At 34.9% G+C, this 12,368-nt stretch overlaps 1 protein-coding gene across 1 annotated transcript; it reads left to right on the forward strand.

Moving 5' to 3' along the window:
- The first annotated feature begins 209 nt into the window (after positions 1-209).
- On the forward strand, positions 210-11,328 carry LOC130819178 (pre-mRNA-processing factor 19-like). The gene is made up of 18 exons (XM_057685303.1): positions 210-426; positions 538-623; positions 1,746-1,817; positions 1,905-1,967; positions 4,375-4,461; positions 5,285-5,423; positions 5,492-5,613; positions 6,271-6,387; positions 6,600-6,695; positions 6,786-6,848; positions 8,475-8,549; positions 9,301-9,405; positions 9,541-9,657; positions 9,756-9,833; positions 9,909-10,005; positions 10,209-10,260; positions 10,641-10,711; positions 10,837-11,328. Exons 1-18 carry the CDS (start codon positions 414-416, stop codon positions 10,953-10,955), a joined length of 1,572 nt encoding a protein of 523 aa, XP_057541286.1. The 5' UTR covers positions 210-413; the 3' UTR covers positions 10,956-11,328.
- The last annotated feature ends 1,040 nt before the right edge of the window (positions 11,329-12,368 follow it).

The raw sequence follows: 12,368 nt of genomic DNA on the forward strand, positions 1-12,368 counted from the left end.
ATGATTTTTAAGTGCTACAAGAGCGCCAAACTTTACTTTGAATCAAAATTTACGTTTATGATTTTTGTTTATATTAATTGACAATATTTTAGTTAAATTTAATTTTTTTGTCAACTTTGCCCTAATATTTTGTTGAAGTTTCACCACTAAATACAATTAATTGAATATAAATTTATTGTTTTGAGGTTATTCGTTGCGTAAATCTTGTTTTGTTTTGTTTTGTTGATAGCCCGTTACTTTCTAAACTGAAATCCTTTCTCGTTTATCCGCCTGCTCTCACATACTTCCTCAGTCTCGTCTCATCTCATCGTCTTCTGCCGCCCACACTACTCATTACCGCAGCTGTTTTCTTCAGCTTTGCCTTTTATCTTCAGAGCTTCGCAGGCATATCAGTCTTTTGCCTCTTCTCAACTATGAATTGCTCAAGTAATTATCTCCATTTTTTCTTCTCATTTTGCTGCTTTGAGCTTTTTCTACATTTTTAGGGTTTGATTGTTAGCTTTCATTTCTCTGTTTTCATCTTTAATGTCGTCGCAGTATCCGGTGAAGTGCCGGAAGAGCCTGTTGTTTCCAAAAAATCTGGACTTCTTTTTGAGAAGCGTCTCATTGAACGTCACATTTCGGTACGCTTTTCTTCATCTATATTGTTTTTTTGTAACCTGGATTAGGGTTTTCGTTTTTGGTAAAAGTTGGATCTTATTTGTTTAGAAGTTCTATTTACTTGCTAGAGTATTTAATCATTGAATTTCTCCATATCGTTTTATAATTTAATGATTTACTATGATGCATTTTGAGGAGTATTTTTGATATATTGTTTAGGATTTAGCACTTACGGTTTTTGGAATTTAGAGAACTGCTGTTTTGGAATTTGAACTGTGGATGGAAGATTTGAAAAAAATCTAAGCTTTCTATCTGATTTGAAAATTATAGATTGTGTCTCATTGCTAGCATTTTGAAATTTTGAGAAGACATTTGAAAATGTGAGCATTTTGCCTCTGATTTGGAAATAATTTATAGTAAATATCTCTTTAGGTTAAACATTCAGTAACTTAATAGAGCTTTTGTAGTTGCGGAAATTGGATTAACACTATGTTTGGTTAGCATCTTTTTGGAAAAGAAGGTAGGGAAGGGAAAGGAAGGGGAGGGGATGGAAGCACAGAGAAGGGAAGATGTGTGAGTTTTCCTTTTAAATTTTTTCATTGTTGGAAGGATTTGTTTTGCTCAAAAATTTTCCATTCATATCCCTTACCTCCATTTCTGTCCCTTCCTGTAATGGTTTTTTAAAAGAGGAAAATGCAATCAGTTTATATCTCTCCCCGTCCTTTCCCTCCGTTTTCTCCTATCGAAACATGGTGTAAAATTATTTGTGTATCATGAACCTGTTTTTGAAAAAGGATTGCGGCCTCTTATGTTGAAGCAGATATTTACATAATCATGTAGTTTTGGACCTTTAAAGTTGGATAATGGATTAAAATTATAAGCATTTTAACACTTTTGAAAGAATGTATTATAGAGATCACTCATGGTGAAGCAACTTGAAATTTTGGGATATCTTTGTATCCTAGACTGTTGGAACTTGAATAACAGAGTGAATACCATTTTGAATTTTTTTTGCAAAGAATGGACTATAATGACTTCCTTTGCTTAAAAATTTTGTAATTTACTCTACTTTTTAGGAGTCTAAATCCTTTGAGATTTGATAAAGAATAAGTTGTAATGATCTTTGATTGGTTGTGTTTGTGAAGGATTATGGAAAATGTCCAATCACAGGAGAACCATTGAGTTTGGATGATATTGTCCAAGTTAAAGCTGGAAAGGTATGTGCTTTGCTCTTATTTTTGACAATTTTGAGTTTTGTAGCTTTGTTTATGTCTGGTTACAATAGTGTAATGCTTGAATTGCAGATAGTGAAGCCTAGACCTGTTCAGGCTGCAAGTATTCCTGGAATGATTGGCATGTTCCAAAATGTATGTTCCTACGCAATCTTGGATTGTTGTTTATCTGTATATATATTGATTTATTAATGATTAGTTCTGTTATTAATCTTTAATGATCTTCAGTCTTATATTTGGTGTGTGTTTATGATTGTTCATAGTATTCTTGAAATGCATTAGCTAAAGGTCCTTCTCAGTTGATGCTTGATGTTCTAATTGGTCTAGTGTTATATTCTTTTGAGTTGTTATCTAAAACGTGCAAAAGCATATGCTCTGCATATTTTAATAAAAAGCAAATACTCTCATGTTGAGTTATGTTATGTCCTACTTTTGTTTCACTATAATGGAAATCTCTTGGTTGTTGAAGAGCTCATCATCATCACCATCACCTTATCCAGTTTATCCCGCCATAAAAACTATGAGCAGGGTCTGAGGAGGGAAGGAAGGCGACAAATCATACCCATAAAGTAGAACGCGACCAATGAGTCCCTCAACTCGATAAAGATCATGAGCAGTTCCCGCAACGAATAAGACTGGTTGAAGCTGACGCTAACTTCACAAGCTTGTATCTTATGACACAAACGTGATCGTTAAATATTAAATAAAGATAAATAAAATGCATAAAAATAAAAATAAAATAAAATAAAAAAGAATAAAAATTAAATAAAAAGCCAGAGAACAAGAGCACCAACAGGTAAGCGAACAGGATCAATAGTCTAGAACATGAATATGACACCTCCAACTACCCTTAATCCCTGGTTAGGTCCTCAGAGAGTTGTAACTAATGCAAGTCGATTTTTATTTGCTCCTCCCAAGTTCTTCTGGTCGTTGAAGAGATATGACTCTTTAAGGCTTATTGGGGTTAAGAAGTTTAAATATGTCTTATGTTTTATGTGTTATTAAATATTAGTTCAATAATGAGATTCATCTAACAATCTTGTATACTTGGTTCATGGAAGTTTGCAATAGTCTAAACAAGTGAAATATGTTGTTTTTCTTCTGATTCATATAAGTTAATCTTTCAGTTTTTATCACATATCAACATCAAAATGAGATTATAAATGATCCTATTTACTTTTTTGAACTTGGTGCCCTTATATTTGAGGATTATTGAATATGAGGAAATGAATTAGTAGTGCCCAATTGCCTCAACTTATTTTAATATGAGGATTATTGTGTATGTAAAGGCTATTGTGTAGGACTTTAAACTCTACACATTTTGGGCAAATGATCTTTTGCAAAGATAATTTTGAAACACGCTGTAACATACCTATTCTAGACTGTATGTGGTCACACTTGAAATTGTAACTTGCTGAAGACCTTATGTGTATTGATAACATTAATATTATGTATCGGTGTCACATGATTCGTGATTCGGTTTGATTCATTGTACGGATTCAGATTCGCGATTTACTGGTTCACGTATTTGTTGTTCATTTTCTTAAGTTGTTTGGTTTGATTTTTAGGTTCATGATTCGTGCATTTGATTCGTTAGTTTTTTCATATTATTTTATTAGATAAAGTGACTCATACCGAATACATTATGCATAGAAAATAAATTTATAACAAAAGAACTGAATTATTTTTGCGCTTTAAATTTTTTAAAAGCAGGACCTTTTAGTTGTTTAGGCTTTATCTCTTTGCTTTCCTCCCTTCTCTCTCCATGAGTGTAGAAAACCTTTTATAGTATTGGTTTAAGATCTGGCAAAATACGTTGAGCGATTTTGGTGGCGTTTCACTATCAATTTGGGATGAATTTTTTTGGGTTGCTAAACGAGGTTATGTCAAATCACAATGTTCCATGTTTCTATGGTTTCTAGGTTGTCATGTACCATGATGACTGCGAAAACAACTGAATTAGTTGCAAGGTATACTTTAGTGTGACGTTGCAACCATGAACCAATCAATAATGGCTGTCTCCCTGAGCTTGTGTTTAGTTTTGAGCGTCTCCCCATGTTTGATATGTTGCATGATTGTGTTTTCATTGTATTTGTATGTGAAATAAACCATATTTAACACCTACATGTGTGTCTTGGTCATTTAAGCTGGAAAGTGTGCAAGTAATTGCATCTTTGACTATATTTCTTAGTTTTGTAATGACTTTCTGATTGTTGGATGGTTTAAACTATTAATAAAGGCATTGTCAATTAGCAAGCACTGTCCTATTTAACTGAATTGTAAGTTGCAATGTGCAGGCAACATGTCGTAATGCACTTGTAAATCTATCAAATATTTTATGTGGGCCTTAATAATTTATTCCAAGATCTGTTATCCCGGTGTTTTACTAATAATGATCTCATTTGTATACCAAATATTCATTGTTTGTAAGTTCTAGAGCTCTAAAGGCTGGATTGCTAATGGTTGCTCTATGACATCAAATGTTATTATTTTGAACCTCATTAATGTTTAGGCTTCTTTTGATTGGTGTCCTAAATTTCAGGAATGGGATAGCTTGATGCTCTCCAATTTTGCTCTTGAACAACAATTACATACTGCCAGGCAAGAACTGAGCCATGCTCTCTACCAGGTACTAGATTGTATTTTCATTTAACCGTTATAGCAGCTTGTACAAATTTCTGGTGGTGGTGCTGACCTTTTAAGTAACTGGTCAAGTGTCTGAAATAATCACCCATAGCTGACTTTACTAAATGTTTCCTAGAATATGTTTTTCAAATTTTATTGTTGAAGTTGGGAAATTGATGTAGGAGTCGGGGTGGTAACTGGTAAGTTCGTCCGAGGGAATAAAGTACAAATCTCCCACCAAACCTGATGAGTGTGTGAGAGAGAAAGAGAGATTTAATTTTATCTTCAGGTATCATCACTCAATTGCATTAGTTAACGACCACTGTCTTCTGCTCACATGTTTTTGACTCATAGGCATGTTTATAGGGTTTCTTAGTAAGGTATCTTAAATCATGGACGAGTTACTGTAGCAATCTGTTGGTTCAATTGATTGTTTAAAAATTGAAAATACTCATGCTTTTCATTTGACCGTACTCACACTCTTCATTTTACTTCAAGTATCAGTGTCGAGCCATGGGTAGCACACTTGGACACTTGGACTCATACTTGTGTCGAATATGTGTTTCTATGTCTGAATAACATAGATTGGTATATGGTAGTTGAATTTTGGGTAATATTACATCAAATAGAGTTCCATTATAATTGAATAAAAGCTTCACCTAGATCTTCGACATATGTGATTTGGGACAACTGTAGGAGAGGCCTAGCTATTTGTAACAATTGTATTCTCCCATATGTATTTTCTAGAAATTGTGGGCCAAATGAATGTTGTGAGGCAAACTTATAACCAATATTGATTTTAATGGATTTGTGTTATCTGTCTGCAGCATGATGCTGCTTGCCGTGTAATAGCAAGGCTTAAGAAGGAAAGAGACGAGGCAATGTCAATATTGGCTCAGGCAGAAAGGCAGATACCTATGTCTGTAGCCACAGGCAATGCAGTTGCTTTAAGTAATGGAAAACGAGGTGAGTTTATTTATTTATGTTTTCGAATCACTTCATTTGTTATTTTTACTGAAATGTGTGGACTACAGGTGCGGAGGAAGAGGATCTGGCCCATGGTGGAAAGAAAGCCAGACCTGGAATTTCTACCGATATCATTGCTGAGATGACAGAATGCAACTTAGAACTCTCACAACTGCGTAAAAAGCGAACGGTATGGTTTTGAAGATTGTAGGTGCTATGTTCTACGTGTTGTGAGAGATTTTCAGCACTTAACGGAAATAAATGAATAGCCTTAATGTCACCCAAACATTCATAAGTGTTTTTTTATTATTTCTTTTTTAATTTCTTTGAAATGCCTCTAATCAACTCATGTACTTTAGTAAAGATGTCCTTGATGTTGGTCAACACCTACCAATATTGTTTAGTAACTAAGCATATTTCTGCATATGTGGCTTTTGAGTTCCATCAATTTTGAAGCCATGGTGTTAATCATCATGTTATTTCGATGGGGACAAAGATTTATAGTTCTTTGGTTACCGATTATATAATGGACTAAACTAGAATGACTCATTAAATCATGTGCGTTTCTTATTTATGTGAAGTTGCACATGACGTTTGCTACAAGGGTCAATTAGAAACAATCTCTTTGTTAGTCTTATCATTAGCAAGGATAATGTTGCGTACATGCGACCCTTCCAAACACAACCTAGTTGGAAGGCACCTAATGGCATTGGGGTAATGAAATGTTGTTTTTGTATGGCGTTAATTATTATTTTGATACACACGCTTCTTTCTTGTACTTGGAAATTATGGAGCTTTTAGATATTCATTGTTTTTACTTACTCATTTCTGTGGATTTGAGTTTCAGGTACCTGTAACTTTGGCTCCTATTGCGGATCTGGAAATCTACACCCAGATTTCTAGTTATCCTCTCCATAAGACCAACAAACCTGGAATTCTATCTGTTGATATCCATTACTCTAAGGTAGGCAAGATTCTATTTCATTTATGAAAGTGCTAGCTGGTCCTACTAAGCTTATCATTCACTTTTGGTTACTTATAAGATCAACAAACCTGGCATTCACTTTGTGGTGCTATTTTGTCTGTCCAGACAGCTGCTATTATTTTGGGAATGTTGTTTTATTATTATTTCAAGTATTATATTCCGTATTTGATGGAGAACCCATGTTTGTGAAGGATATTATTGCAACGGGAGGGATTGATACAAATGCTATTGTCTTTGATCGGCCTTCTGGACAGATTGTATCGACTCTAAGTGGTCACTCAAAGAAGGTTTTTCTTACACCTGCTTATTTGTTCAGAAAATCATTGGTTCACTAGTTGTAAGTTTACCCCTTAATACCTATTCAAAACTTTCGACAGGTTACTAGTATCAAAATAGTTCCACAGAATGAAAGTTTTGTCATAACTGGATCAGCTGACAAGGTACAAATTTGTCCTTTCAATTGTCATTGATACTATTTGAAATATATGTTTATTAAACGTTGCTAGAGTCTCAAGACTGAGAGCTTTGTGTTTTTTGTTGCTCTTTGTATTCCTTTTCAAGTGTTGTGTGTGTGGTCTTGTAGTTGTCAGAAATCTGATATTTGTGGTCATTTGTTTTGAAGAAACTGGTTTTGTCACCTGTAAAAAATCAATTCGTCATACATAGTGAGTTTATGCATATATCCAAGGAAGCTGGGGTTTGGGTTTAGTATCTTGGTGTATTGAATATTTGGCTGTTGTGGCTAACTCCTATTGTGGCTGTCGTGGCTAACTCCTATTGGAGGTGATTGCTCTTTTCGCATGTTTAATTCAGGAAATTCTGTTTTGCATGACAATGAGCTGCTTTCAGTTGTCGTTTCTCATTTTTGAGCTGATGCTGATATTGCTTCCTTTCCACAGCATCCACGAGTCTTACTGTAACCATGAAGAAGACCGTATAAGACTGATAGCTGTAATTCAAATCATCTGCATCATTGTCAAAACTGATTTGTGATTGGTTGGTCTGTGACTATTATTGAGTATGCAAATGCGTCTGAGATGTGAAATTCTATTTTGAATGGTGGTTCAGCAGACTGAGTATAACTTTGACCAATTGCTACTGAATCTCATCTGCAAGCTGTTCCTTTTGGTTGCTTTTTCATGTTTAACATGGAATGGAGACTTATTTGGTGGAACGCTCTGCTCTAAGTAGTAATTTTATATTTTACTTAAGTTCATCTCTATTTACCTTAGTTGTCATTTGAACCCGGACCACCTTGAAATTTTAGATGCTTGAACTTTCAACGCATGCATGGCTCGGATTGGCTTCCATCTTTGTTCTCTTTGTCTATGCTTGTGTCTCCTTGCAGTCTTGACACTAGCCAATATGAAGTGTTGATACATGAGGGCCTTTGAATTTCATCTATAGTAACACCTATTGCATTGCTGCAAAAATTGCAATTCTGATCTACGATTTGAAAGTTGTGAGTGATCCAGATCGTAGGTAGGACATGATGATGGTAGAATCTTACGACCTAACTGGAATAGAAGTTTGAGTGGTAGGATCATAACACGATTTTATGTTTCTACGATCCTATCCTACAATTATAATTTCAATTATAATTTTTTTATGCACCATCTTTCATTAGTTTCATTTATATACACACTAGTATTTTGTAGTATTTCATAATTATTATATATAATTTAAAAAAAGGCTATTGATATTGAGTTTTAAATCAATTATTGAATGTTTTTCTACTTCATAACCTTAAATATAAAGTTGAAACATTATATCTCAATTAAAAACTTTTAAAATGATAATTACGACTAAGGGCAAAGCATTTTGGCATATTGACCCAAGATCCTACTGTTTCAATCCTACCCCATGATTGATTTCAAGTAGAATATCTACCCTTGCAACCTTGTCTGATTGTCTGGGTATTAGTGCAATTTTTTTTGCTTTAGTGTGCGTAGATGCTCTTTTTCTTTCCCGTGTTCTGTTTTGAATAATGGATTTATGAATTATCCTACAATTTTACCTTTTTCTTCCATCTTTACTATTATTGAAATTCTGGTGTTGTTTGATAGACTGTAAGATTATGGCAAGGGTCTGAAGATGGGAGTTATGATTGCAGACATGTATTAAGAGATCACACAGCGGAGGTATAATATAATATATTCGTGAACACTTCATATATTCTGATGTAGTAATGTGCTTCTGTAGTTTTTTAATAAAATTAATCCTGTCATGCTAAAGCAAATTAGGATAGACTTGCTTTTGACTACTCCCTCTGTCCCTAAGAGATTGCCAAACTTTCCATTTTAATCTGTCCCTTTAACTTTACAACATTTCTAAATAGGTAGTGTGCCAATCAATTTCTTTAATTCTTAATCCACATCTTCTCTCATTTTCTCTCACTTTTAGTTCTACCCACACAATATGTTGGTCCCTATCAATTCCTTAATACTTGTTCCAATTGTTGGTGATGCAATCTCTTAGGAATGAGGGAATGCTTGAAACACAATACAACAATCTGATGTGGAATAATTGTTTATTGGTGTTTGTTTTCGAAGAAATAATTTGAGATTCAAGAATTTGTTGAATAATGGGCAGCATATCTTGATTTATTTGCTCTTAGGAATGAGGGAATGCTTGAAACACAATACAACAATCTGATGTGGAAACAATTGTTTATTGGTGTTTGTTTTCGAAGAAATAATTTGAGATTCAAGAATTTGTTGAATAATGGGCAGCATATCTTGATTTATTTGTGGTTCAATCATGAATAATTTACTAAAGCCACATTAGTCTTAGACCTATATTTTTGAAAATGGTCCTAAATGTGGATGCTTGTCTAATTAGTGTGTTTATTTCTTAAGTGATGATGTACTTTTGTCTATTGATTTATGACAGGTGCAAGCTGTTACAATTCATGCAACAAACAAATACTTTGTTACTGCTTCCCTTGATAATTCATGGTGCTTCTATGATCTTGCAAGCGGCCTTTGTCTTCAACAGGTTTTCTTCCTTTAGTGGGAACTTATTTCTGCTCTAATTTCACCTTCTTTGCCTGAAGTCGAGAATGGATGTTAGAGAATTGTTTAGAAGATTATGTTGCATTACTGATGAGCTATATTTATTATTGAGGAACAGGTTGCAGACTCTTCAGGGTCTGAGGGTTATACTTCTGCAGCTTTTCATCCTGATGGTCTCATCCTAGGAACAGGAACAACAGGTGCTGTTGCTAAGATTTGGGATGTTAAGAGTCAGGTAGTGGCTTTGCATTTGTCTACCTTTTACGGAGTCCCTAATATTTTTTGGTTCTTGCAAATTCCCTTTTTTATGTATGCAATTTTGTTGGATTGCAGAATAGTGTCGCTCAATTTGATGGGCATACTGGTCCTGTTACGGCAATGTCTTTCTCAGAAAATGGATACTTCCTTGCGGTAGGATTCTTATCTTTTTGAAGCTATCTTTTCGCTAACATGGTTGTTCTGTGCTAATTTGTTTCTCAACCTCAGACTGCAGCTTATGATGGAGTAAAGCTTTGGGATCTGCGTAAACTGAAAAATTTCCGGTCGTTCCCTTCACCTGATCCAGACACACCTACCAACTATGGTACGAAAATGTCTGATTATTTGATATTGCTTTCCCTTCCCTCTTCCTCAAGAAAGAGTACTATGAATTCTGTTTTTTGCTTTGAATATGTGAACAAATTGCAATGATCCCAGTCTACAAGATACTATTGACTCAAAATGAATTTAGTGGCTATAATAGCATCATTGTTTGGTGTTCTGAGCTAATCGGTAGTTTTTCTTCAGTTGATTTCGACCATAGCGGGAGCTACCTTGCTGTTGCAAGTTCAGATATAAGGTCAGTGTATCTTTCTTCTACAGTTTCTTTAGTATGTGGACATGATTCAAGTTGTAAAGTGATAATTGATGGGTTTTTTGACCACAAAACCAACAATTGGTAGAACAGATGGGCGATATAGGCAATAGCTAAAGAAGTGGGAATCGATCGAGTCCTTTCTCTAACTAAGTAAAACTCATTTTCTGTGGCTACATATGTCTACCTTTTCAACTTTTCTTCATCCAGAGACCAGAATCTGTCCCTCACTGATAGAGTTTTGTTTTGAGTGATCGGAGTGGGAATAAAAAACATTACATAATGTCCTTTAACAGATTCACATGATAATTCTCATATAAGTACTATTGCCCGCTCTTTATACTGCAAAGTTGTGGTTGCTGCAGAGTGTACCAAGTTGCAAGTGTCAAGGCAGAATGGAATTGTATCAAGACCCTACCCGATTTGTCTGGCACAGGTAACCTATTCTACTTTCCGGTTTCAATCCTCAATCTCTCGAGTTAATATCTTTCATCCTATAGTGTTTAATGCTGGGCTGTGCCCGTGTTCTAGTGAACCTATTTATGGATCCTTTGATTGCAGGCAAAGCAACAGCTGTAAAGTTTGGTCCAGATGCAAAATACATAGCAGTGGGATCATTGGATCGTAACCTGCGGATATTTGGCTTGCCGGGAGAAGATGGTGCTGCAATGGAATCTTAAGGGGCTAGTGGGGTGCAATCCTGGAATGTCACGAGCTGTAGCTGTATGCAGTTTTTTGGGGGCTCAATTAAGTAACCCCCAATTAGTGGAAACGGAGCCATTTATCCTATTTCATTCTTCCCTATGCTGAAAGTGAGGATAATTTTGAGTTCTGGAGTTTCATGTCAAATGCCTGGAAAGAAGTAAAAGTGCCTATAATTTTTGTGTTTTGTTTTGCTAGAACATTAGAAAACTAGTATAGTGTACTGTACCTGATAAGCTGGTATGTCAAACAGATTACTTTTGCATATTGCAATGAATGTTGAGCTTTAGTCTTTTCTTAAGCCGTTTGTCGCGGTTGGATATTACATTTACCTTCTCAGGATTACTTGTATCTTCCGGTGGTTCTTATTTTATTTGATCCTACGAGGTGATTTGTGGTCCGCCCTTTTGTTATTTTTGTAATAAGCTTTGAACTATGTTCCTTGGGCCATGTCTCCAGCACTTTCTTCACTGTTTGCCTTCTTGGTGCTCTAAAATGATTTGATCACAGGTCGAATTTTAGCTTTAGCAAAGGGTGGACTTAATTCCTTTCTTGGTACTAGTCGCTGAGGGAAAATTTGAAAAAAATGAGATTATTTATCTACTTAATTCCAAATATAAGTTTGGGGAAAACTTATGTCCCAAAATAAGCTTCCGTACATCCAATCCTAGCTTCGGGTAGAGTCGCTGTTAGTAACAGCGAAAGTGAAAAAAAAAAAAAAAAAAATTAAAAGCCTAAAGTCGCTGTTAGTAACAGCGACTTAAAAAAAAAATAAAAAATTAAAAGCCCAAAGTCGCTGTTACTAACAGCGACTTAAAAAAAAAAAATTTTTTTTTTTAAATTTAATACCCTCCCTGAGTGTAAGCCACTCAGCTTAAATTCACTTAAGTACCAATTGAAATCACAAAATTACACAATGATTTTCTTGCTTGGCTTTTACGTCAAAATATTACATATTTCACACCTTTTATGCTATCGTATTCCCAGGAAGCATAATTAATCTGTCACCTTATCATCTTAAGATAAGATAGATTGTTATGTACTACCAAGATTTCTATGCTTTGTTACATTTTGCAGTCCCAACTCTTTTAAATATATAGTCCAATTCTATAAGATAGTTATTTACCTAATTTGTCATTTCTTATTGATTGATACTTGTTCTTTCAAATATGTTTCAAGTTTTGTAATGACTAGTAAGTTCAAAGAACAAGATCCACAGATTGAGTAGTTTGTTAGTTTTTTCTGCTGGTCAAAAATTGAAGTTGTGGAACATTTCTTTTTGATGAATTAGACCTCTTCCCCCTGTCCCTGATTTGGAGATATCAGAGAAGTCTGTTGAACAGGCAGCTGATGTGATTCGAGCATGGGTTAATCATGCATTGGCACTTGCT

This window comes from Amaranthus tricolor, chromosome 1 (assembly GCF_026212465.1).
Source record: "Amaranthus tricolor cultivar Red isolate AtriRed21 chromosome 1, ASM2621246v1, whole genome shotgun sequence".
NCBI lineage: Eukaryota > Viridiplantae > Streptophyta > Magnoliopsida > Caryophyllales > Amaranthaceae > Amaranthus > Amaranthus tricolor.